The sequence below is a fragment of the Grus americana genome, chromosome 14 (genome assembly GCF_028858705.1).
Source record: "Grus americana isolate bGruAme1 chromosome 14, bGruAme1.mat, whole genome shotgun sequence".
In the NCBI taxonomy this organism is placed as follows: Eukaryota; Metazoa; Chordata; class Aves; order Gruiformes; family Gruidae; genus Grus; species Grus americana.
The window spans coordinates 11,498,077-11,525,858 of record NC_072865.1 but is presented as its reverse complement, the minus strand read 5'-3'; the positions used below and the strand labels follow the sequence as shown (position 1 = coordinate 11,525,858).

Genomic DNA, 27,782 nt, shown 5'->3' with positions numbered 1-27,782 from the left:
GCCAACTGCCGCTGAAGACAGGGTTTATTATTTCTTTGCTCCTTTGCGCTTTGTGATTTAAACTTGAGCCCTTCACCAAGGGCTTTTGTTGATCCAGAAAGCCGTCTCAGCTTGGGAAGGTGTATTATTCTTCATTTCTTCAGACAACCAACCTGTCCCTTTGCGTCATAGGTACCTTGCCTTTCTCTTTTTCAATCTGCAGTCCCTCTGTTTCTCAGAGCAGTTGTGTTTCTTACCAAGAAGGAAACAATCCGGGATGGAGTTTTTGCTGACCCTAAAAGCCCTTTGGGACAGTTCAGGCTGTGAGGCATCACCAGTTGGCTTTTCCTTATCTGGGTTTTCCCAGATCATGGAAAACCTAGGGAGATCTCCCCCACACCTTTTCTCTTCTCTTTGGAAGACATTATGGTATCTGATAGATTGTGAAGGATGTGTTGCTCCCTGCTCATAATGAATGAGCGCTTGTCCAGCACTGGATCTCCAACATGCAGCATGTTGGAATACAAACACTCTGCAGTTCCTCAAATTTCTTATTGCAGCAGCAATATAATTTTTATAGTGTTTTCAAAGCTAGCTTTGTATCTGTACTTGTTAATCCCCATGTAGTCAAATCTGCTGTAAAGTTTTCAGTTATTTGGTTACCTTAATAGCAAAGTTAAATTTCTGCTGTTAGATGTGTTGTTCTTACGAGTCACTTCAAGTAGAGTTATTTGTTAATGAAGCAAATTGGTTCTGCAGCACCAGGCCACCTCTTTTTTCAAACAGATCTCAAAGCTACTGATGTGTAATAAAATTAAGGTAGTTGTTCACTGTGCACTGGACTTGTTATTGAGGGTGAGTAATGTCACCAGGAATTAGTGACCTCAACTTCAAATGTAGTATCTGCTGAAAAATAGATGCCACTTCTAAAAGCCGGTTAATATGGGAGGTGGAGAATCAAGCGTTGTTTCAACACCCACATTCTTCTGTGTGAATCACAACCATGGACCCTTGCTGCTAAGACAAGATGACATGATGTATTTACGCCACCATTGACCTGCTAAAGGTGGAATGTCAGCCATGACACTGATTTTTTTTCAAATTTTTTTAACCTTTGACATCAGAAATGTAATTTGCCGTAATGAATGATCATGTCCTCTAAACACCATCCCCTTTCAGTATGTGCTGCAGAAGTACCTACGATAGAGCCAGTATGTTTCAAAAAGACAACTTATGTTTAAATATTCAGTTCTTCTGGGGAAAAAACATCATCTGCCTGAAGAATAAAAATATTTTTCCCCTGTCTGTGAGCATGAAAGCTAAATTTCTGAATCATCTGAGGAGTGCAAAGGGATGAAAATTAATCTGTTTGCTGCTGACTTACCGTGCCTCAATTCTGTTCAGTGATCAAGTGCCACACGTGAATGTGTTGCACTTTTGCTTGGCTGCTTGATTAACTGGAATCCAAAATACAGTCCAAGAGTTGCAAAACAATCTTTCCCTTGCCTCTTAGTTAAATTGGTGAAAACAGACCTTGCAGAAGGGTACGTGAAAACATCCCACTGCTGCTTGCTCCAGAGTTGTGTTTCGGTGCCCCACAGACAGAGGTAGAGCATCTGCTGTCTCTTTGCAGTGACCCCACGCAGTGAGTCAGTACTACAGGGAGATTTATAAGCTGGGCTCTGAATGTCTGCCCGAGGTGACACGGCCAGGGCATTGCTCCTTTGTGCCAGGGAGGGTGGGCACGCTTGCAGGTTGCAACAGATCCTGTAAACTAAAGGAGGAATTAGTGTTCTTCCTTCCCTGATATGAACTCCTTTAGGTTTGCCTTTGCTACAAGACATTCAAATTTAACCACCACCTAGTTAGTTATACTTATGAGTATTAGGGTTTTTTAATTGCCTCAAGTTCTTTGCTTCTTGCTCATGACAGTTAACATCATCTTACAGAGATGTTACGATAGTATTTTATTGAAGTTCTTTTTAGACTCCAAAGATGTCAGAGAGGATTTTTTTGTTTGGGGAGGTGGTAATATTCAGTGAAATAATGTATTTATTAGCTCATTTCCTGAAATATTTCAGATCCAGACTTGAAACTGTTCAGGTGTATATAAAGCACGCCCTGGCAGGAAGCCCTGCCCGTAGCAGCTCCTGCTGAGGGAGTGAGCTCATCCCCGTTCTCAGGGCAGGCATTTAAACTATCTACCCTAGAAAAAAACCGCAGTGTTTGGGTAGACATCTTCTGCCCTCTCTGTCACCCATCTCACGCTGTCAATCAGATAGATTTGAAAGAAAAGTCAGGAATTGCCTCAGGGCTGATGATGTCAACTTGATTAGTTCTCTTGGGTTTGACCTACCATTGTGTCTGCATAGCCAGCCTTGGCCATGATTGATTGTGCTGTCCCCCCTCAGATGAGCACTACTGCATCCAGCTCTGACTTGTTAAACGCTTTGGTGCTTTCTGTGGCTCTAGGAGATCCTGAGAAGTGAACTTGAAGAGCATACACTTCTGTCTGAAGAGAAGATTTTTGAATAGCAACAGCCCATATTAGTCTAGATACAGCTTTTGAAGTCCTAATACTTACTGGCACTTGAAATCTGCCAATCTTTTGTTTGGCTCCATTGGAGGTGCACCCATCTGCAATTTTACCTTGCTGTCCACTTGTGCAACTGCAATAAGATGAGACCAAACATGAAATTCCTGTGTTTCTGAGAGGACTGTTGCACACCTGTCCATCAGACAGCAGGAGTTCTGCCTCAGACCCGGCTTAATCACGCTAAGGTTTGTGAATTCTCTGAACCTATTTAGGAAGGAACCTTCTGCTGCTCTTCTTTACAATGCTATTTTACCAGTTTGTTGATGTTCCTGACAGGGAGGTGAGAAAGTTTTTTGTTATGTCCTTTCAGCACTGGATTGAGAAAAAAGTATTGTAGCATTCCCTCATGTTAGTTACGAATGTTGGTTCCTGTGAAACTCTGACATTGCCAAACAGCTCTCTTTTTATTTCTTTGTCTGCAACCATGTTCTCCATTGAAAGAAAAGACAATAGCTACACTAGATGTGTCAGGAAGTTCCTTTGTTCTACTGATGACAGCCTAGTTCTATCTTTAGCCTTGTATTCTGGTATTGCAAGGTCCAGCCTTCCCATCATGAGGATACGTATGACCTGGAGGAAGAGCTTTCCTAGCAAAAAGTTTGTTGTTTCCACTCTGCAACTATGTGGGTTGATTGACACAAAGATATTAACATCGCCTTGCCATTCTGAGCAAAGGAACACAGTTGCCAAAAGCTATATATATAAATAACATGCTGGCTGTCCTGTGGAAACTGTATGTGTGCATGCTTTGTAAGCGTAAAGTAATGTATCCCTGCGAGAAAGCGGGGTAAACTGCTGCAGAGTACTGCGGGTTAAGAGAGTTCACTTTGCAGTTACTGCGAGGTGGTGAAAATGCTGTAAACCTACACCCTGGTTTCTCATGGTCATTTCGGATATGACTACCAGACTATCAAAGTGGATATTCACAGTGCAGTACAGTGTGTCTTGCTGTGTTGTGAGCTGGCTGGTATAACCTTTCTGAACATCCAGTCTTCCTCCAGTGTTAGTAATATCTTCTGCTGCTTTGAATGTGCCAGTATCAGAAATCTGTAAGGCAGCTTTTGCAATATATAAAGCACGAGATTTGTCTCTGTTCCCAGGGTACAAATACTCATCCAGGTGACCAATGCCTTAGGAACCTGGAGGCTTATTGGAATTTTTACTCTAGGTGCTTGCAGGAACATCTGACCTGAGGGCAAGTAAAACCTGTTCCCTTTTACCATGCGTACAACTCCATGGCCTCCTCCCTCATACATTACAAATCATCTGTGGTGTCTAATCCTCATTCTTTTCTCTTCCCAAGATGGTGTAAGTGATCCCCTGAGATTGCTTGGGGCTCTGTGACTAGGCAAGGGTGGCAAAAGGAGAGGGGTTTGTCTACTGGAGGCTAAAAGTTAATCAGATTTTTAACCCTTAGGTCTGAGAGGAGCTATGGCTTTCACAAATATCTGATTTCTTGGGGCTTAGGGTCTCCTGTTACAATACCTCTTGTCAACTTCACAGATTTGTTTGATAAGTTTTCTTGATTTACTTATTTATTAGAATTATATGTAGTTAATGAGGCCTTTTTGGGGGCTCCACTCTCTACTTGTTCATAGAATCATAGAATGGTTTGGGTTGGAAGGGACCTTAAAGATCATCTAGTTCCAACCCCCCTGCTGCGGGCAGGGACACCTTCCACTAGACCATGTTGCCCAAAGCCTCATCCAACCTGGCCTTGAACACTTCCAGGGATGGGGCCTCCACAACCTCTCTGGGCAACGTGTTCCAGTGCCTCACCACTCTAACAGTAAAGAATTTCTTTCTAACATCTAATCTAAATCGACCCTCCTTCAGCTTGAACCCATTACCCCTTGTCCTGTCACTACACTCCCTGATAAACAGTCCCTCACCATCTTTCCTGTAGGCCCCTTCAGGTACTGGAAGGCCACAATTAGATCTCCCCGGAGCCTTCTCTTCTCCAGGCTGAACAATCCCAACTCTCTCAGCCTGTCCTTATAGGAGAGGTGCTCCAGCCCTCTGATCAGCTTCATGGCCTCCTCTGGACTTGCTCCAACAGCTCCATGTCTCTCCTGTACTGTGGCCCCCAGAGCTGGACGCAGTACTCGGTGGGGTCTCACAAGAGCGGAGTAGAGGGGCAGGATCACCTCCCTCGACCTGCTGGTCACGCCTCTTTTGATGCAGCCCAGGACACGGTTGGCTTTCTGGGCTGCAAGCGCACACTGCCGGCTCATGTTGAGCATCTCCTCAATCAATACCCCCAAGTCCTTCTCCTCGGGGCTGCTTTCAATCCATTCCTCGCCCAGTCTATAGTCGTGCTTGGGATTGCGCCGACCCACGTGCAGGACCTTGCACTTGGCCTTGTTAAACTTCATGCGGTTCGCACAGGCCCACCTCTCCAGCCTGTCAAGGTCCCTCTGGATGGCATCCCTTCCCTCCAGTGTGTCGACCCCACCACACAGCTTGGTGTCATCAGCAAACTTGCTGAGGGTGCGCTCGATCCCACTGTCCATGTCGCCGACAAAGATGTTGAACAGTGCTGGTCCCAGTACCGACCCCTGAGGAACGCCCCTCGTCACCGTTCTCCACTTGGACATTGAGCCGTTGACCACAACTCTTTGAGTGTGACCATCCAGCCAATTCCTTATCCACTGAGTGGTCCATCCATTGAATCCATGTCTCTCCAATTTAGAGACAAGGATGTCATGCGGGACAGTGTCAGATGCCTTGCACAAGTCCAGGTAGATGACGTCAGTTGCCCTTCCCTTATCCTCCAATGCTGTAACCCCATCACAGAAGGCCACCAAGTTTGTCAGGCACGATTTGCCCCTAGTGAAGCTGTGTTGGCTGTCACCAATCACCTCCTTATTTTCCATGTGCCTGAGCATAGTCTGGAGGGTCTGCTCCATAATCTTGCCAGTCAGTCTCACCTCCGTGCCTGGCCTGTAGTTTCCTGAGTCTTCCTTTTTACCCTTCTTAAAAATGGGAGTTATGTTCCCCCTCTTCCAGTCGGCGGGAACTTAGCCAGACTGCCAGGACTTCTCAAATATGACGGCGAGTGGCCTGGCCACTTCATCTGCCAGTTCCCTCAAGACCCGCGGATGCATCTCATCAGGTCCCATGGACTTGTGCACCTTCAGGTTCCTTAGATATTTTCGAACCTGATCTCCTACAGTGGGCGGTTCTGCATTCTCCCAGTCCCATTGTTGCTGGGATCTCTTATCTCTTGTGTCTCACAAACACACTTTTCAAGCTGTCATTGAATCCTCTGCAATTTTTATCTTCTTTTAACTCAGAGTTTAAATCAGAGTTAATAAGATAGCTCTGTTCCCTGGTCATGCCAGCATCTCCATTATTCTCTTCAAAGTTTGATGTCTTGCTATCCCTTTGGGCTTCCAACTTGCCTTTCTCTGACTCTGTAAACCCAACTACTTTTTTCACCATCCTGGATCAGACTAAATAAATTGTACTTTCTCAAGCTGTGGCCAGTATCAAATGCGTTATGGTAAGATGCCTGGTACCCTGAAGAGTATTATTCCTTTACCAAATATAAACCTTCCTAATCCAGAGCGTGTATTCTCCAGGAAGATGAATGTTCTCCCAGGACACATGCACACACCCAGTCCTTTTTCTTTTGATTTGGTAGTCTGTTGGACTTGCTAGTATCATGTGTCAGTGAGCAAAAGCTAGCCAGCGGTGTTTGTCTCTTATTCCAGACCTGTCTCTTTGCATCCCTTGCTGTTAATGTTAATTGTTTTAATCATTTCAGCATCCTGCCGCTGGCTTAAATACACCTCCCCTGCTTGCCTTCCCTTCTGCTGCTTGAGTCAGGTTCTGGATGTCATCCTTCAAGCTTCTGTGTTCATCCATAAGATCTCAGCTGAGCTTTCCTCCTTCCCCCCCTACAATCCGGTCTGCTCTCATTGCCTCTTTTGCATACATTGTCCACTCTTGATTCTGTTATTCCTTAGTGTTTGTCCTTATCTAAAATACATTAATTCTACAAAGCAAAGCCGTTAAAGCTTTATGCAGTCGTCCTGGGTTGTTCGCTACTCTTATATGTGCCTCTGGACTAGAAGTTCAAGGCCGGGATGCTGTTTGCCTGATGTTCTTTGCCTAGCAAGCTGTGTACGCTTGCTGTGCTCCTATATTAAGTGATACTTAGAGTGCTTTAAGGGCCTCATGGGACAGCTGTTGCGAATGTGCTGTACTGTGCTTGCAGGGAGGCTTGAGCCTGTAAGTATAGACCCAAGAGTTCTCAAAACTCCAGGCAAATCAGATCCAGAGACTTGCTTAAAGCCCTTTTTAGATGTGTGTCATGGTAGTAGAAGAGGGAGGGAATGTAACGTTGTGGTAGAAGAGATGGGAAGCAGAATAGCACAGAGAGCCAAGCGATAAATGTGGCTGGGAGCCACTGATTGCTTTCTGTAGCATCTTCGCCTAATCCTAGCTTACTTACACCATGTAAAACTTAATCTGTGGGGTTTGGGTGTGATTAAAATGGCAGTCTGAGAGGAGAGAACCCTGCTGTGACATCAGCTTTCCACTGAGTTATTTTAAAAGCTAGATTTTTTAATTTTTATTTTTAGTCCTGTGATGGGTCATCATTTTAAAACTAGTAAATATTTCTCATTGTAAGAAGAAACTTCCTTTTATAGTATCCACATGCTGCTGTTTTTACTGAATCCAACATAGAGCTATTTCCTATTTCTAATTGTTCACTCACACTCAGCAGCTCTTGCGTGTTCACGTGTGCTCTCTCTTTTTCTTTCTCCCTCAGCTTTTTTAGCCTTGCTGATCTATTATTGTGACTTTGGCGAGACGACGCCAGCTTTCAGCGTTTAATGGGCTATGAGCAGGAACGATCAGCTACTTCCTCTGCCTGTGAGATCACGATGTCATCAGCTACTCTGGGTTGCTTTACCATCCGCTGTTGCTGTTGCTTTGGTGCGTGCGGAAAGAATGTAAACAGCACTTTCCAGATGTTCTCAGGGCAGCTGGAGAGCCATAAATGGACTGCTTGATACAGGAATATTACTAATCTGTTTAGGAGATGGCAGGGAATAGAGTCAAAAAAATACAGCTCTGTGTGTATCCTGTGCAGCATGCTCTGTCAAGTGTATTGCAGTGGGTTGTCAGAACGGTTAAGTGATTACATAGCTTGTTCAGGACCTGAGCTGGGCAAGTGAACTATCTTTATACCTGCTCTCCTTCCCTCTCTTACCCTTCCTTCCTCCAGCTTCAGCTCCTGAATGAAACACAGCAACAATGTCCTGTTAATCTCATGCAAGGCAAGCGCTGTTTTGTTCGCTCAGAGTGCCTCCAAGTTGTAAGTGATCTCAACAGATGAAGAGTGAAGAAAAGAAAGCTGATCTAATTTTTAAACTCTCAGTATAATATTTGGTTTAGTAGGAACTACTGAATAAACATGGGGGTGTTTCATCTTTGTGCAGTATAGAATAGGAACTTGGAAGCTGGTGTCTCTCATGCCTCTCCAGGGCTGGAAAAAGCATCAAATCTCACCCACTTGTGGTATATCCAAAAAAAAGTCTATTTTGGGGGAGAACCAGTCACTTCCTTCTTTAGGGTGTGTGTGTGTTTTTAATGCATTAATTAATTTTTATTGAGTGGCGGAAAAACTGATGTCAGAGCTGCATTGCGGCTGGACGTGCAGGAACACAAGGTTGTAGGAAATAATACAGCTAACATCATAAGGGCAGTGAAAGTTTAACCATGGAGAGTTTAAAATAGCAAAGCTGAGCCATATGGATATTAAAAGATATGACTGAATCAAAACAACGGTCTAATATTAAACTGGATTTTGCTGGGGGAGTAAGAAACTACTTGGGTTAATTTCTGTTGTGTATCCAGTGTCCAAGGCTAGGTTTCTTGTCTCAACACCTTGATTCTGACTTTGGTATTCTCAGTTTCTGGTTGTCACAGGATATAAAAATAGAAGGGACAATATAGGTTTTATCTCACTCTTTTTTTGCCAGGCATCTTTATTCAGGAGTCTGTCGAGTATCCTTTTCCTTTTACGGTGGTCTATAAACTTCTCTAGCATGACTTCTTCTCTGGCATCTCTCACAGTTCAGATTGCACAGATCCATGACAGCAAGGCGGAGGGAGGTGGAGAGAAGTACTTTGGAAATTGGAGCCAAGAAGGAGCACAGTTACGTAACTGTACAAAAGAAAAAGGATTTTTTTTTTGTTTGTTTGTTTTTCCTTCTCATATCCTTCTGCAAACTGAAAAAATGTTGTTGGAAAGCTGGATGGAAAAAACTTCAGCATCATTCATCCCTGTGGGGACATGAAATGTATTGAAATGTTCCACCTGTTTTATGGCTGTTGCTTTTCCTCTTTCAGGTTTGACATCTACAGGAAGGTGCCAAAAGACCTTACACAGCCAACCTACACAGGGGCTATTAGTAAGTAACACTTCTTTCTGATGTCCTTGCATACCCCTGGTCTAAAATTAAAGATTGTTTGGCTTCTCTCTCTCCAGGGAATTTTTTAAAGGGATATTGAACACTGGAAAAGATATCCTTTGTTGCTGAGACAGCTCATCTTGCCCTATCTGTCAGGTCGTACTAAATGGCAGAGTAGTTTGCATGGATTCAGAATCTCAACAGCAAAAAGTAGTAAAGAGACATTGTCAAGAAAGGGAGCTTCTAAAAGCTAGTGCTGAAATACCCGCTTTGCTAGCTACTGAAGTAGCTAGACAGCTTTTTACTAGTGTCTTCCCATGAACAGAAGCTGTGAGTCTGCTCCAGACACTGGTGGGGGGGATGACTGTGGATTTTTTTACCTCTCTCTGATGGGCATCCCCTCAGTTGGTGTGAAAACCAGCTGGTAACAGTTGCATTCACAGTTAGCATACCCAGACGTTTGCTTGCTGAAGGGCTTGAGGAACCCAGCGGCTGCAAACAGGGAATCCAGGTTCTGGATCAGCAAGGAGCAGCGTGGGTGGCAATATGCGGTGGCCAGCGGTGAAGATGATTTGAGTAACACGTATTTCTCTCCTAATGTACTCAGGGGATTCATCTGATGTTGTAGGTGGGACTAATGAGTAGAAATCTTATTTTGTTGTTATTTGTCATGCTTTTAAAAAAGAAAAACTGCTTGGTCAGAAACCACCGATAGCGATCCACTCTCACTCCCGTGTATCAATACATAGACTTTGGCTGATATAAATCTCTTGCCTTGGGCCCCTTTTCCTTCCTTCCTCCTCCTGAGGGAGGCTGTAGGCTGAGTAATGCAATTTCACACAATTATATGCAGTGAGTGCACTGTGTGGAGTGGTAAACATTGATCAGGTTGATCCTGCCAGGCCTGTAATTAGGCGCCTAATTCAGCTTTCCTGTTCCATTGAACAGTGACTTCCTTTGATCATGTAGCTGTGCTCCATTCATCCATTCTTGTAGATGGGTCAGTAGCCTTGTATGTCATTGCTGACGTGAATGATGTCATATCCCTTGGTGACAGCAGGCATCAAATAGAACTGAGTCAGTAGCAGTGAATCAATGGACACAAAGGAAAGCCCTTTGTGAGCTAAAGAAACTCCTTGCTCCTTACTGTGAGGGTGGTCGAAGACTGGAACAGGTTGCCCAGGGTGGTGTGGAGTCTCCATCCTTGGAGATACTCAGAACAACTGGACCTGGCCCTGTGCAACCTGCTTTAGCTGACCCTGCTTTGAGCAGAGGAGTTGGATGGGATGATCTCCAAAGGTGCCTGCCAGCCTCAACTATTCTGTGCTTCTGTGAAGATAGCGCATTACTCTAAATATTTACTGTCAGAGAGTCCTTGTCCTCCGTGTTCTCCTGACCACTGAATTACTTGTATGTTGACTCCCTTTTAGGTTTGCTGAAACTGTGAACAAAGGGCTTGAATGAAACTGTTTTCTAATTTAGAGGCGTATGAGATTTAGTGTTTTGAAAGAACACTTTGAACTTGTTAGTGATCCTGCCTTTTCTTCTGTTTTGGAAACTAAGAGTTCCCACACTATAACTGGGCTCCCTTTGAGAATTTGTCTTGTTATGAATCACCTGCAAAAGAGTATGTTTTAGAAACAAAAAAACCATCAAAGGCCATCCAGTGTTAGGCTTTCTGATCTGCAGTAAACAGCTCAACTGATAAGTCTGTTGTGGGAAGGCTTGAAGGCTGTGACTCTTACTTAAAATTATTAGCTGACTTATTTCTCTCTATTGTTATTTGCAGCTTCTCAGGCTTTGATTTTCTTCTCTAACTGGTTCTCCTTCTTTTTGTCAGAGCGTTTTTAGACAGGCTGATATAAGCTTTTGAACCACTCAGGCAGCCAACAAGCTGGTGGCTTTGCATGTGAGGATTTTGTGTGCAGCTTTCCTAATGGGCTGTCTGACCAAGCTTGTGACTTGTAATTTGAAAGCCAATAATCTTGCATGCTGTAGGAGGCCATGAATGAGACAAGCCCATTACCATGCCAGTTTGAAGCCTGGGAAGGCTGCATGATTTTGTGATAAATGCTTTAGGCAAGTCAGCTTGTAATAACATTGGGGGCCTTGAGGGCAGGGGAAGGTTCTGCCTCTCAAAAAATCTTTCAGGGTCTAGTAAATATGTGAAACGACTATGGCTACAACTGTATTTTGGCTTTCTTGAAGTCCTCCAAGTTTTACAGAGCAGATATAAAATAGCCCATAGTAGCCAACTATTAATTTAGGCCCTTCCCACATGATTTCTGCTGAAGCTTTAGTTCAGCATCACTTCTGGTGCTGAAGGGTTTCTGGAATAGGAATGGATTTACTGCAGGATTCCTACAGTTGCTTTTGGATTGTAAAAAGGCCTTTTTTTGAAAATTTTGAGGTTTATTAGGGAAGAAGGCATAGATCAGATTACAGAAGAAAACAGATGGAAAGTACCAGCTTTGCTTCTGACTACCATGACTAAAGCAGTCAACTCCTCTGGGAAAGCAGCACAGGGACAGCGTGAGTTAGGGTGTTTTGGTGGAGAAGAGCAGGTGATCTAGAACACAAGCAAGTTCAGAAGCCATCTGGAGGGTTATTGAGGCTTTCTGTTATGTATGGTTTTGTAATTTCAAAAGTTGCAGTGAACATGGTATACAAAATATTTCAGATGTGTGTTAGCAACCCTTCCAGCTGCTAAAAATTAATAGGAATGAAGGAACCAAAACCAGTCCATTGCTGTTTACTGGAGTGAGGTTTGTGTAGAACAACATACCCACTGCTGTGGACTTGTCTGAAAAGTATGCAGAAGTTACTCATTCCTTTTTCTAAGTAAAAATCTCTTCTTTCAGGCAGCATTGCAGTTCCTGTGCCACTCAGCCAGTCATGCCATTGCTGTCCCTTTTTCACCAGACGCTTGCGCCAGTCTTTGCAGGCCTTCCCACCCCTGTGTAGGGTGTCTGTGATGCCAGCACACAGCCGCTCTAACAGACCTGACTAACGTGGTGACAACTTGGCCATGTTTGGGTATGCAGGCAGCAGCAGCACATGCCCTGGCTGGCTGACAGTTGGCATCTGGCTGGACAGGAGCAGTCTGACTTCTTGAGAGAGGGGTCTGCAACTCAGACAGCTGCTGTAGCAATTCTGCTATTTAACAGTCAGCGTGGATGCATAGTTTGAATGCACATGTTGTATGCACACATGGTAATGTTATCCAGAAATACTCTATGCAGTTTGGAGGCTGGAGTTTTAAATACACATCAGGAAATATCAAAGTTATGATTCACATGGCATCTGTAACAAGACCCGTTCCTTGCACTTCATAGCCGTTTGCTCCATTGAACAATAAATACTATTAATTTTATGCCTTAATATAGACATGGATCCACGTTCTCAGTCTGTATGATGCATTAAACACTGCGTTTTTTTCATTTCTTGTGGGGTGGGGAGGAAGAGTCAGGAATGTACATAGATGGGATATGTATCAGAAGGGATATGTACAAAAAGGTTAGGTTATCAAAACTAGTGTAGGAAAAAAAAACCTTGGGAGAATTTCCCATCCTTTTGGGATTACTGGTTAGCCAACAGCATTGTGTTCCAGTGTATCTAACAACTTTTGATATATTGATCATATTATCATATTAGTGTTTTAAGAAACCTGTTTTAGATGGTCCTTCAAGCTCTGTGGGAACATCGCAGTGCTTTTGCAGTTAAGCTAAGCTTTATGCATGAATTGTTTTATTCTGTCTGATCCTAGCCTTTAATCTACTTTCCCAAATATAATACGTTGTCAAATGTGGGTGGCAGGAACTGCATTTGCATTTGTATGGAACCAAGTAAAGGCCTTCACTATGAAATAAGTTGCTGAAACACTATGTGCATAAATTCTTATGCTGGGAACATCATATATGCCTGCAGCTCCACACTAAGGAGAGGAGCTCACGTTCTGTGTCTGAAAAAACATGGACTCAGGAGACAGTTTAACACATAAGACCTTCACATAAGTCTCATGCCAAAGACACCCCCCGCCCTGAAAATGTGTGTGTACAAGAAGAGTGCAACACAAGAGCAGCCATGCTAGCTAGGTCAGTGCAAATGTCCATGTAGCCTAGTATCCTCTTGCCAGCAGTGCTCGGCAGCAGATGCCTGAGAAAGAGTGTGAGGTCAGGTTGAACACATCGCCAGGCTTTGGTCAGTTGGCAGTTCTGAACTTCTTAAGCTAGAGATGGTTCCTTTGTGTTTAATAGCCCTCAATGGATTTCTTCTTCAGGGCATGTCTGATTCCTTTATGAAATCTTACAGACTTTTTTTTTTAAAGCATCCCCTACATCCATAGTCGAGAATTTTCAGAATTTAGTTAGGCCTTGTGTAAAGGAAAACCTTATCTTGTTTTTAACCTCCCCCTTCCCTCCCACTCCCATACTAGAAGAGAGAGTGAGTGGTTATTCCCCATTCATCTCCTTCAGGCTGCTTATGATTTTATATACCCCTCTCATGTCCACCCTCAGTGATCTCTTTTACAGGTTGAAAACTAACTATGTAGTTTGAAGACTGGCAAAAGCATTGAGGAGCTTTGAAAGTCAGTCCCTGCCAGGTGTTTCAGGGCATTCTTACAGGATTTTTTTACATATAGGTTAGTGGAGCTTTACTGCACTGTATTTGATAAGTATTGACACAAGTCTTCACTGCAAGAGCTAGATTGGAAGATGGACTTGAGAGAGCAAATACTTTCTATGGTAGAAAAAGAGAAGATAATTTGATCATGGAAATGGCAAAGAAGTAAGTTTAAAAATTGGAAGAGAGAGAGAGAAAACTCTGGGAGAGAATTTACAGTTAGTACCAGGCTTGCATAGAAGTGCTGGAGAGCAGAGGGGTCTAGCTGATGCTGTGGAAAGCCTTTACAGGATGGTAACAAGCAGAGAGGAATATGAGAAGCAATTAAAGAAGAAAGGATTGTCTCTATGTCAAACGCTTTCCACTGCATACTGCCAAAGATCAGAGATCTTGTGTCTCTGCTGTTTGGTGATTAACAGTAAGAAACACTGGATCAACTAGTCTTGTGCCTAGGTTGCTTTTTTGTGCTCTTACGTAGGTGTATATGTTCTCCTAAGAATTTTGCTGCTGTGCTTTAAGTAGACCTTTCTCCTCCCCTAGGCCGCATGGTGCACCGTGCCAGTAGCTTAGCTGGGTTACAGCAGTGGTGTTCGTCTGTGTCTTGACAGCCAAGACTTGGAAGCAACTGTGTGACCATCTGAGGTTTCTCTTTAGAAATTAATATCCCCTCTTGCTTCCCATTTTCCTACTGGTCTTTGACTTTGATTTTCCCTTTTCTCTCTTTCTTCATCCTAGCTAATGGATTTTTTGGCATCTCTTATAATCCCTTGCACTTTTCAGAGGGTTAGTAAATTAATCCACCCTTGAAATGACTCTGATGAGGAAGGGGAAGCAACGCATTTCTCTTTCCTCAGAACTATAAACTGACTAATCTGAAGAATGAGGCACAAGGCTTTAGGTCACTCGAGGGTCTGTCTTGGTATTTGCCTTAAGTACCTCCTCTTTCCTTCCTTTGCCTCCCACATTGTCTACCAAGGGAGTTTGGGCAGGCTCAGTTGTATGATAAAATTGCTCCCTAGCCAGTTGTTGCTTGAGCTTCCTGAAGGAATGGGTACTCAGGCTGTGTAGGTCATGTGGAATAAAGTTGAAGAACAGGGTTTTTCTTACGTATTTCTCAATCCTAATGAATGGCTATGGTAAAGTGGTCATTTCCAAAGAGTGCTTGGTCAGTGTAACTCTGCTGGGATTGAGGGGTGAGCCAGATTGTACTCCTGTTGTCACAGCCCTGGAATAGCATGCCATTTCCTGGTTTACTCTTTCGTATAGTGATTCATGGTGAACTTGGGTATTTTATTTAATACAAATACACATTGCAGCCCTGTCTCCTTGAGTTGGCACATCGTTGTCTACTCCAATCATCCCTGCTCAATAGGATTTACAACCGTCCTTCCTTCCAGCCCCTCCTGTGTGGGTCAATGACTCTGTCACGGCTTTGTGAATGTCACTGTACAGTGTTTTGAATAGTTTCCTGATGAAGAGTAGCCAGCAATATGCCAGTTACTTTGAGTTACCTCCTTTTAACTCTAGGTTGGCATTCTTAGAAAAGACATAGAACTTGTTATCCAGGTACTTTGCAATTCCTTCACTGGGAAATTTCCCTCTGTGAAGAGTAAATATATCAGCAAATGCAGAAATTAGAGAAGTATCAGGCATTGGCTAGACTAGTCCATTGTCGCCATGTCTCTGCTGTACCAGAGATGACTTACACGTAGCCTTAGAACTTGACAAAGAACCAAAATGTCTCCTAATCCACAAAACACTGTGTGTAGCTGACTCTATGCTTTTGAAGCAATGAGATGCTGATTCTTTTTCCTTTCTTGAGGTTTTAGTGGTAATAAAATTACATTTGGAGCAAGGGCTCCAAAGAAGCCATATTGTCAAGCAGCTTTGTCAAGAAGGAGGGAGAGCTGGCAGACCAACATTGTGTGCTGGAGATGGAGAGTGCAGGAGCCATGGGGAAATGGAAATGATGGAAGAGGTGGCCCAAGAATTAAGATACCCAGCAGGATGTTGAATATTGGCATGCCATTGAAGTCACTGCTCTGATGGCCCCATCTGGGTCATTGTCTCTAAAGAGTGCTAGTTCTCAAGTGTGTCTGGGTGGCATATCCATGGGAGAAATAATATGCCTGTGTGAAAACAGTTTGTCTTTGTTAGAGATATGAAACTAACCTTTTCCTCTCCTTGCCTCTTTTCCAGTCTCTGTCTGCTGCTGTCTCTTCATACTGTTTCTCTTCCTGTCTGAGCTCACCGGATTCATAGCCACTGAAATGTAAGTAAAAATCATGTTTTCCTTTGTTTGAATGTATGTGCATATATGATTCTTTACAGCTTTAGTCTGTTATCTTGAAAAACGTGCCTGTAATTTCACCAGGTCAGTTAGTTGTCTAATGGGTTTTGGATTCCTTTTGATTGAGTCTGAATTCTCAGTCATTCATTCAGTTTTTAATTTACTAAAGTATGCTAGGCAAACTTGATTCTAAAATACTTCTGCTAGAGAAAACAGTTCTAGACCTGCTGGATCCTTTATTAGCTGCATATTGGATTTCTCTTTTGAGCACAATGGATATTTTTCATGTGACCACAGATCCCATCAAAAGCTTCTGACCCTTTTCAGTTCTCTGGTGATCAGGTGTAAGGTAGCGTAAAATGCTAAGACCAATATCAGTCAGTTGTGGTTTCCCTCTTCCTCCTTTGAGATTTGTTTCCCCTCTCCTCCTGAATAGGCACTTTCCTCTGTACTTGTTTGATTCAAAGTAGTTCTCAAAAACTAGTGTATTTTTCATCACTGATACCATACGTGTAAATGTGTGGTGCCTACTGATTGAATCCACGTGGTCTGTGCTCTGAGGCTGTGGCGTCCCGTTGCAGATAGGGTGGGATCTCTGGCAAGACGTTTTCTTTTCCCCTCGCTTCCCTGTGGATAAAATGGGTATCACATTCAGCCAGTCTTCACTGGATGTTTTTGGAGATGCTTTTTGGGAAAATGAATTACATCAAATATGAATGATTGTTAGTTTAATGTTAATAATAGCTTTTTTTAATGTCACAGCTGAATCTGATATATGCAGATAGCTTTACTCACACATGAGTTTTATGTCCTTTCTTTTTTCCTGTTGAGCCTTACTTGGGACCTTAGTTGACAGGTTTTGTGCCTGAAACCAAGTTGTCCCAGGTAACCTCTTTGGGACTTTGCTTTGAGCAAAATGGAAATAATTTCCGCTTTAGAAAATTGCTCATAGAAAAAGTATTTTAGTTAATCAGATTTTTTTCCCCCGTTCTCATGCTCCTCCTGCCTTGAAGTAAACTTTTCTTAGTAACTATTAACACTGGTACCTTTGTTTTGGGTTCTAGGAAACATTCTCCATCATCTCGCTGATGTGGCAGTGAGCTCACTAGACTGTGATGCACAGTTCCTGGATAGTTAGGAAGGGTGGAACTTCTGTCAGACTTACGTGATGGTCCAGATAGCAACACGTGTCACTGAGCAAAAAAGCTCTGAAACGCATTGGGCTCATATGCCATATTTAGATTGACCATGCTTTACATGGCTTCTGTGGCTTTTTCATTGTTTTTGTGCAGTCTTACTTGGGTCAAGAATATAATTTCAAGAATAATTTTAACCTTGAGTAATGTTTAACCTTAAGACAGTATTGTAATCTATCTGTAGCTAATTTTTTATGCCCATTGCACATTTACTTCAGAGATAGTATCTTAGGTTTCTTACTCACTTGGTGTTTCTTTGAATTCAGTTTCATGCATTTGCTTGTAAAATAATAGCGGGTCACCTTATCAACCCACTTCTCTCAGGAGCTGAGTTTTCTTGGTTTTCTTATTTAAAAAAAAAAAGAGAAAAGCTAGACGAATTGCTACAAGTAAGATAGTACTTTTTCTTTCTCTCCTCTTAGATCTCATTCTCTCATTTGTTTTTTCTTTTGGTTAATGCTTTACCAAAGGAATTAGTAATACTTACCGAATTTTGATCCAATTATTTGAGTGCACATGCCTTTATGTAGTGGTAGTTTCCTGACTAGAGATTTCTTTCTGAACAGCAAAATTGTATGATTCTCTGAGGCCTCTTCATGCTTTTTTCTTAACAAGGTGATGCATTTTCCGCAAAGACATTGGAAGTGCTTTAAGTTCCCGCAGTCAGCTGACAAGTTTCTCATTAAAACCTCAGAGAGATGGTAAACTGCCTTTCCCAGCAGGAACGGTGTGGGGAGGAGGTGTTTGTAAGCAATAAAGCAGTAAAATTTTAGAGAGGATGTCATGGCAGAGACTGAGACAAATGAATGCAGGAAACTGATTCGTCATGGACCGTCCAACACAATAGCTCGCAGAATATGAAAACCTCCTTCTGATGACTTACAGGTCATCAAATTCTCTCTTGCTGGGAACAGATCACCCATAGCATTTGTGATTAGGCTACTCTCGTAACAGCGGAAATAGTGCAGAAAGTCGCATAACAAAGTGCCTCCCAGTTCAGCAACTTTTTAAGTAGAAGTAAACTTTTCTTTTTCCATTTCTTACTCATTGCTTTCTCTTCCGGGAAACCCAGTACCTTAAAGGTTCAGAGATGTTGCTAACGTCTCGTGCTTCCTTTCATGCGTGTATTACTGGCAGTGCGTTGCGGGGCAGTATAGTCTCATCGTTCAGAATACAGGTGCAGAAGTGGGGAGCTCTACGTGGTCTGGAACAAACAGCGTGAGAACTCTGTTCCAGCATTTAAACTAGGTGGTAGCAAAATAACAGGGGAGATAATATCTCACAAAGATATTTTGAGCCTCGTTTGCCCATGAATTAAATACTTCTGAAGATATGGAAGATTCCTTATGTGCAAACTATTCAATTCCCATCAGCTTTTATTGCAAGCTTCAAAATTCTTTTGTATTAAGAGTCTTCTACAACAGATATCTCTCCCAGCTTGAAGTTTCTTGGTGTCAGCCAGGATCTGAATAATTAAGTAGAGTGTGCACTTACATGGGGTGAGCTTTCCTGCTTTGCCAGTGCCAGCTGTGCTATAAGACTGCATCAGTGTTTCTCCTCTTGTGTAATACTAACCTTAAAGCAGTCATGCACTTGACAAAAGCTGGATTGCATGGGGATAGCTGCACATTTTTGATGGCAAGATGAAATTGAGAGCACTTGGCCTGGTGCCTTACATCAGAGACGTACCAGGTTCACTGATGTGGACTCATGCTTACCTCATAGCCCTATTATGCCGAGTAATTGTGCGTAGTGTGTGTGCATTGACAGCCTGCTTCAGGGCAAGTCAGCAGCAACCTCAGCAGCAGTGGCACCCACAGGATTAACTGTCTTTACTCTCACCAAGGGGAGGTTTCTTTGGTATCTGCATCTAAAGTGAGAGGTTGGTGTGGTTTGTTGAACTCACGCTGTGATGTGAGAAAATAAGGTCTGCTCCACACCACACTAACCCTTAATACTTGCTGGCTTCTGCCCACTGTTGGACTTTCTTGCTACAGTCATATGACTGTAGCAACTTAAATTCCTGGTATTACTAGAAATCTCAGTTTGGTCACTCTTGCCCAACTTCAAAGCTGTTTTCCCTTGACCAGCCCATTGTTTTAACATTTATAGTCTCAACTGCTAAAGACTTGTCTGGGTGGCAGAAGGCCAAGAAATTACACCCTCATCTTGAGGATAACAGTCATAACACTATAACCAAACAGATTACCTATGTAGGGACGACAGCGTTCATCACAGTAGCTATGTCATAACTCGTGTGAGCATTTCTAATGAGCGGTAAGATTGCGTCTGTGCACGGGAGCTTACTTCAGTTAGGAAGTTGAACTAAGACACTGCGCACTACAGTGGACATGCAGGAAATTCATGTGGCATAGGTAACACACTATAAATGCACATCCTATTTTGCTGACTAGCTTCCTGTGTAGATGAGCCCTGAGTACGGTAGAAAACTCCTAGTTTCTCATCTTCTAGATTTATTGTGTGACCTGAACAGGCAGTACTCTGAGCAGCCATGAAGGGAATCAAAGCTTGGTTCTTAGATGGGGCTACATCCTTTTCAGGAAACCCACAGTGAAGGACTGGTGAGGAAAGAGGTTTTTCTTTCTTTGCTCAGCTACAACCCATCATTGCAGTTAAGGGGAGGCTGAGTTTAACTCTGGAAAACAAGGATATTCCTTTTTTTTTTTCCCCTTGTCCAAACTGAGAGTGACTGAAGACTTAGCCCAAAACAAGAACCTAGATCAACCTCCTCAATTCTGTAGAAGACAGATGAAGGAAAGGAGGTCCATGCTCCACATTTGAACCTGTGCAAAACTGACAGTATCAAACATAGTTGTCCCACTGAGCAAATGACTCAAATGGCTAAAGAAATGAAGCTAAAGTGTTAAATGTGTCTGGTATTTCCTGGGCAGGATCAGTAGTAGGTTGAGAGTTGAGAGCAGATTGAGGGCTAGAAATTGCTCAGCATACCTTTAACAGCCTTCCTCATTCATCTTGCTGTTATGTGGCAAATCAAGAATGTAGAAATCACCTATCTCTTTTCTAATTAACTCAGATCAGTGCTAGAAGTTAATAGCTGGCAAGATGATAATCCTGTAGTTTTATCACTGTAATTAGGTCATGAATTATGTTCTGTAGGATCAATAAGAGTTTTCCAAGTATTCCATCATTAAGGAGGAAAGATGTTATTAACTAATCTAGTCTACCTTGCATTGGCAGCCAGGGGAAGGGGTAGGAGGGTATGAATGTGATACTTGTGGTATGGATGTAGCTGCTCAACAATAATTCATCTGCTACAGCACGCTGTAGAAAGCAACAGACCATTCCTGGCAGTGTTTTCTTTTTCTTTTTTTTTTAATGAAGTAACTGGCACTGAGCAGGCTGAAGTGACAAGTTTGCTACTTGGAAGGCTGTGCCCCCCTGCAAGACAATTAATTACTTAAGCAGAATATCTGCAATAAAAATACTGCCTTTGCATAAAAGCATAAATCATCAGCAATGTCCAAATCATTTGTTCATTTAAGGTGACTGGATCATTCACTGGAGACACCTTCTTGCTTCAATCTTTATAAAATTACCTTGGCCCAGTCTATGAATATCACACAGCCCAGCTGCGATGCCAGAGTCGCATCATGTGCAGCACAACTTGACGGTTCATGCAGGTTGTCAGGTACCTTGAATGTCGGAGGAAACAAAATGCCAGGAGCTTCTGAGACCAACATTGCTTTTTCACATGGGATTCATTTGCATGCCCAAGACCGATCCTGAAGTGAAGCAGAATTGTTATCATACCTGCCTTCAGAGCTTTTTTGTCCTTTAGCTCTCCAAGGTATGTGGAATGTGTGGCTCTTGGCCCCTGAAAATTTCTCATAACAACCTGCAGGATCAAGCTGCACCTACTGTAAGCAGCAGAGTGTGATCCTGGTGCAGCAAGAGTTCCTTCTGCTGGAAACTGTAACCTTGGAGCATTAAGTCATCTGCACTGGGAGCACATATGTTCTGATCCAGGTCCCAGACGTGAAGTTGAAGATGCTACTCCCAACTCCACCAGCCCATCCAGTTGAGGCAGATGAAATGCTGGAGTAAGCTAGACCAGCACAGGGAATACAGCCTAGTAGTCGGAGGGAATGGAGTTGTAATCCTGCTCTCGCCACAGACTGACCTTGAGACAGATGCTTTTCTGTAGAAGGATGCAATACTTAGCTGCCTACCTCTCAGGGGTGCTAAGAAGCTTAATTAATGTTTGCGCAGTAACTTGGAGATTACCTAATAAAAGGTGTTATATATTTGTGAAGTGTTGTTATGCCGTTTGTCCTAATGTTCATGTGTGGGTTAGCAGGAAGCGGAAAGTCGTGTCATGATGTCATTTGCAATTTCTGACTCAAATCTACATTGACGTCTTTCGAATCCTTCTCCTTCTTCCTGCCTCCTGGAGAACTAGAATTCCTTCCTTTGTAGGACAGTGTGTTTTCTGTGCTTCACAGCTGAGCCAAGACCTAATCTGGCACAAAGACCTTCTCAGTGAAGAACTGATTGACATTCAGGGTATAGAAGGAAGATTAGAAATGGCAGAGCAATAGACATATGCACAATTTATTACACAGCAGAGAATTTGCTGACCTGCTTGTTGTTTCTTTGCACAAACTGAGAAGAAGATGAGTTGTTTGTCCTATGTTGAGTCTTCTCTGGGTTGGCACAACTGAGAAGGTGGTAGTGCAGGAATCTCAGCTTCGGATGTTTATGTTTCTGGAAGGTGGTTGATTAGAGATGAAATGGCAAGCAGAGCCAAGAGGGCTCGCTGGAGAAAGTCTTTTGAGAAGCTTTGGGCTCCCTCAAGAAAGAATAATTGTTTTCCCTCTTAGGCTTAGGGTCCTGGAGACCAGAGAGTGCCTCCTGGGAGCTGGAGGACAAGGTAAAATGCAGCTTGCTGGAGTAAGTGGTTGTATTTTCGGTATGGCTGATGACTGGGGAGGAGGGTTGTTTGCTTTGAAAGAGGGAGAAAAAGGGCTAAAACTTGAAGCAGAGACTAGGACAAGGAGGACAGAGGACAAGGAAGATATGTTTAGAGAGCACCCAGGCAGCGTCTGAAGCTCTGAAAGGTCAATGCAGTGTGTCTCCTTCTGTATTCAAATGGCCACAGGCTCTTCAACTATTGAAGTGCTGAAGTGTCTAATGCTAGTGGCCAGGGCTGCTGGGTGGAAATAAGGTACTGGGGAAATTTTGTTTCTGGGAAAACAAACCGTTGTGTCGTAAATCTAAGTCCTAAAGCATGGGGAACAGGTCTGGCTTTCTTTGGATAAAATCTTAAAGAAACGCTGAGCTCTCTTGCTGCTGTTTCTCCCTTTCATTCTCTCGCGTGCCATTTGTATGAGCTGCAATCTTAGCCAAAGAGTCCCTCCAACTTTTTCTGTGTAATGCTGCAAGTTTGTAAGCAAATGGGATAAGCAACTGAGAAGCCCAACAGCACTGCTTAGGAATGTGAAGTATTTTGAAGTGGCTCTTTCTAGAAGTGAAGCAGATTCTTTCTGTGTGGATCAGAGCTCCTGCTACATGGAGAAACTTTCCTTCCTTTCCTTGAATCAGTGGTGGGAGGCTCCAGGGGAAGGGGGGGAGGAGGTCTACCCCTCACCTGTCCTATTGCCCTCATTGTACTTTCATAGCTCTGCACCACACCCCCACCGTATTGTGCTGCTTTTTTTTTTTTTTAAATAGTCTTTAGCAGCAACCAGTAAAATACCAGCTTCTATGTGCTTACGGTCTTTGGAGGAGGTACATGCCATCTTTGGAGTCACAATATGACCCTATATGCTGCCTCTCTAAACAGCCATAGGAACAGCTGCGTTTACGGTGTCTTTCTGCCTGACCTCAGGTTTTATTTCCCATCCCAGATTCACTGTTAAGCACTGTTACTCCTGGGACACTTTATTTTCCAGGAGGTATAGCTATAAATTAGAGCCAACTTCATTTTTTCCACTGGAGACATTATCCCTTCAGGGGCAGTTGCTAGAGGTGGTAAATAGTGCTTTTCCCAACATCCCAGGATTGTCTGATTAAATAATAGGAAGGCTGTGTGCAATTTGGCTCCTTGGCCCTGGAGAGGAGAATAGCAAAGGAGGCATGAGTGCCAGTTCTCTGACAGCTCCATCCAGACTTGGGTGGTTGTGGTTCATGGGGGATCCTGGAAGGAGTGATCTTGACCCTGGAAGTTTGCTTTACCTGTGAGGTTTCCAGAATGTATTTTGGGAGTCAAATTTCCAGTTTTTTGAAAATGATGTTGTTTCTTCTGACATTTGCCCCAGCAAGCGTAGCCTGTGGTGTGTAGGCGTTGTGCTCTTAGTTCCCCACAGGGAGAGGGAACCTCAGTAACAGAGCAGGTCAGTACAAAGGGTGCACTTTGGAGACCCTGATAAGAAACCTTGCTGGGTTTGTTAGCTTGGGCCCTCTGCAAGAGGTGATGCTGCCAGGAGGAGGTGGTGGCCGGAGCTGGGAGGGAGAAGCAGGGTTCAGCAGGCAGGGTGCTCCATGAAAGGTGATGCTGTGGTTCCAAGGGCGGGGGGAAGGAAGGACAGACTGTCATGAGCTGTTTGATGTCTAAGGAGTGATAGGTAGGGTTATGAAATTGGGAACATGAGTAGGAGAGGGGCAGGGGGCTACTAGGTAAAGAGGAGGAGAAGGAGGAAGCGGCCGTGAGCCTTGCCCAAGGGACAGGTTGGGAACCGTTGGTCCAGTGACCGGAGAGCAGAACAGGAAACCAGTTTCGTTTATCTGCAACTAATGGGCTGTCTGACGTGGACAAACTGGCCTACTTCTCTTTGCTTCAGTGATCTGGTCTGCAACCGAGTGACCTCATCCCTTGCCTTCCTGTGGTAAGAGCTTCCAGAGGCTCTCTGTGCACAGTTTGTCCTTTGCCTTCTACCAGCCACCACTTCTCACTCACTCATCACTGAAAGGCTTATGCGTCTTTGCTTACAGACCACACCTGACCACACGTTTCCTGACAGGTTCGGCACTGGAAATCAGCACATACAAATATTGACCTTCCTAGAGCTTTCCTCCGAGAGCTGGGATGTTCAGCTGCGCTGCTGAACCTGATGCGCTTCTCTGCCAGCCCCAGCGCAAATGCTCTGTTTTGCCAGTAACATCAAGTTGCTCGCGGCACTGGCTGGGCATGGCCCACATCTCAGATGGCAGAGAGCTGGGAAGAAGCCAGGTGCTGTTATGAAACAGGTTGGCTGGCAACTGGGATCTTAATGGGAAGACTTGGGAAGCGCAGAAAGGTGCATTGCTTTGGGGGATTAATGCCTGTCCTGGCTGGAGCTGTTCCTCACAACCGTATTTGGACATATGACTTAATCCCAATCGCTACCCAATCTGCCAGTAATAAACACATAGAAGATTTAATGCATTCCACCCAGGAGGAGAGGCCTCAGCCAAGAAGCTTCTAACTAGGTCACTGATGAGCAATCTTTCCCCTCCCTCTGTGTCATTTTTATTAATCACTTGAAAAATACGTTGAGTAATGATTGCAAGCAACTTGTCAAGCCAATTAAAAACAGAGAAAGGTAGGGCTGTGAAGCTGAAGACAAATGCTGTGCTGGTTTTAAATGAGTGTCTGTAAACCCCACTGACCTGTGAGTAATTACCTCCAAAAAAAATTGGTAGCTGTGTGTTTCTCAGTGTGAAGGCTTGTTTCTTCTGAATCCACAGGGCAAACAGTTCATTATGGTCCAGAGATGTATCACCAGAGCAAAATCACTTTGAATCTGTCTTGTAGCTGCCCTTAGTCTAGTTTGTCTATTAGCATATAGACTCTTTGGCAAGGGCTTGTCAAAGGCTTTAATGCACTTTGAGCATTAAATAAAAATAATACAGAGCACTTACTAGGGAAGGTAGTTTATTTTATGTAGCTTGAATGTAAGTTCCCATAGCTTTATAATCTGTCCAGCTGGAAGATAAATTGTCAAATTTTAGGGTTTGATGAGGCTGAACAGTGTTGGACTTTAAGGGAGAAAGAGCTGCTAGGTAATCTTGCCATCTTCTAGGTTCAGTGTGGTGGGTTTCCCTGGAGTAGATTCTCTAGGACCATTCAGCTAAGTCGGCTGTGCTTGCATTGGGTTTTTTTGGTTTATATTTTATGTGTCAGATGGATTGTATGTGCCAACAATAAATATTTATGCTCTTGTATTTCTTTTACTCCATATCTGTATTTTGTCTTTGTGAAATATGTGCCAGCACTGTGGGTGCTATGAAACAACTTTACTCTTGGGGAGACTGTTCCTTAGTGTGTTAGATCCTGCTGTCCAGGATGTTTTTTCCCATCTGTTCCTGGCTCAAATCCTCTTCTCCTCAATTTTAGTCGTTGCTTTTGGTTACCATTCATAGATTGAAATGAGATATTAAGGAAGGAGATACAAGTATGCCATGCTGCCTTCTTTTGCCGCTGCTTTGTCAACTGGGTGGCAATAACAAATGGCAATTAGTTACACAAATAAGCTTTCCTTTGGGATTGAGAGCGGCCTTTCTCTAAAACTATTTGTGAAACAAATTGAAAAGCACATGCTTCCCTCTTTCCTAAAAGGAGTAGCAGCCTAGGTACGCGGAGGGCTAGCACGCTAGCCTGCTACTTCTTCAGCATTAGGTTCTTGTTTTGTATCACCTCTGGATGCTTGGGTTAGGGAAGGGCGCAGGAAGCGTAAATCAGAGTAGGAGTTTTGTTTTCTGCTGCTGCAAAGGACTTGTTTAAAGCCTTCTGCGCTTGCCAAGCAAGAAGTAAAATTAAATCATGATTTGCCCCCATGCAGTTGTGGAGGGCTTTTCCTGCTCTCTGTCTTGTAACTCTGTTGTAGCTGTCACACAGTCAAACCCCCTGCTTCAGAGTCTCCTTTTTTCCCTTCCCGTGCAAGTTGTTGTTTTCCTGTGGAAAGTAGCTACGTGCCTGAACCCCCCTGTGTTTTCTGTCCTCCAGTGTTAATGAGCTCTACGTGGATGACCCAGACAAAGACAGTGGAGGTAAAATAGAAGTGAATCTGAACATCAGTTTGCCAAACCTGCATTGTGAATGTGAGTACCCCTTTTCACTTATCAGTTTTGCTTTGTATTTTAAGTAATAGTTGAAATGAGCCCAAACTGGTCCAGTGGCCCTTCTTCTGTAATAGGCTGGATGGAGATCAAGTAGCTGCAGCCTTTTCCAATACCCCATTGCTTTCTGTTCCAGGCCAGGACACCTGTTTTCTTGGAGCCTATGCTCGCTCTGCAGCCCGTGTTAGTGGCTGACCTCCCTCGCTGGCTTCTTTCTAAATCTCATTTCCTTTCTTCATAGCAACCTTTTTGTCTCTGGGAAAAAGAAACCTCCCAAATTTCATTTGTAACTCTGAATGCACCAGCTAGTTGTTGGCTTCTCACAAATCATCTGAAGCTTTTCTATTTGTGTAATTGAGATTGCAGTCACTGGCAGGGTGTGGAAGGTAAATTTGTGTCAAATAGGCAGTCTGAAAAGTTTGGTTACAAAGTTCTTTCTGAAGAGTTGGTATAACAATTAGTATTTGACAAATGGTGTTACTAGCCCAGTTTAGTCAAATGTCAGGAAAAAAGATGTGGATTTTTTTCCCAGTAAAGGCAGTGCGTGCTTTTCCTATGCAACCTTCCTGTTATTTCTTTTGTTTTGATTTTTGTCTCCTCCCCTCTTACCCACGCAGTAGTTGGACTAGACATCCAAGATGAAATGGGAAGGCATGAAGTGGGTCATATTGACAACTCGATGAAGATACCTCTCAATAATGGGGATGGCTGCAGGTTTGAGGGCCATTTCAGCATCAACAAGGTGAGTAGGAATGACAGTGGGTGAGTGTTGCTGGCTGGGGAAATGCTGGCAAGATCCATTTGGAAGATGCTCATGAAAATCTGTGTGTCAGTGTCTCTCCTGTAGAGTCTATGTTCATGTCCCTAATCAGTGGTAAGGTTAAGTCTCTCGGTGCAGAGCAGTGTGGGCAGAGGTGGCTGCATAGTTAGACCCACAGAAAATGTGTTAGATCAGGCTGCTTCTTCATTCTCCAAACCAGGTAATGGAGATAGCATTGCTTAACGGAAGAGAGCAGCTCTGTGTTGCAGCCAGTGCTGTCTGTTTCAGTGCAGCAGCCTAATGTTTAGGGGATATATGAACTCCCTACAAATGCCGAATAGCTTCTGTGTTTACTCGTCAGGACCTCTGCACCTCCAAAATATGACTCACTGTGCAGAGGTCTTTGGCAATGTCTCTATCCAAGTGCTCTTTTGTTCTGAGAGCCGCAGAATGACAGGAATGTTCCCTACTAGAGGGTGCCAGCAGAACAGAAGCGGCTCCGTGCTGAGATGTTTCGAATACATGCACGCGGCCTCTGCGCATGCTTTGTTGGGATGCTCCAATTCTGTCTCGAATGAAAGTCCAGGCCTGGAGGAGGCTCCTCTCTGGGATGGGTGTGTTCAGAATTGAATAATCTTGCTATGTAATGCTGGAGATGACTGGCTGGGGTGGGGGAGGCAGTGGTGGGGCCCACTGATGTCCTAAGAAGGGCACACCCTTTATTCACGCCTCCTCATGTACCACAGGCTACAAAATCCTACTTCCTTCTTTTCCTCCCAGGTCATGTTAAATCGCATCTAAAAATAACAGGCAGAACCTCTTACCGATTCTG

General features: G+C 43.6%; 1 protein-coding gene across 1 annotated transcript in view; it reads left to right on the top strand.

Moving 5' to 3' along the window:
• ERGIC1 (endoplasmic reticulum-golgi intermediate compartment 1) overlaps positions 1-27,782 on the top strand; it is a 60,887-nt gene that overhangs the window by 15,273 nt on the left and 17,832 nt on the right. The window contains exons 2-5 of the mRNA XM_054841584.1: positions 8,942-9,003; positions 15,826-15,898; positions 26,078-26,172; positions 26,808-26,932. Coding sequence (XP_054697559.1) covers positions 8,942-9,003; positions 15,826-15,898; positions 26,078-26,172; positions 26,808-26,932 — 355 coding nt within the window. The remainder of the gene's footprint in view (positions 1-8,941; positions 9,004-15,825; positions 15,899-26,077; positions 26,173-26,807; positions 26,933-27,782) is intronic.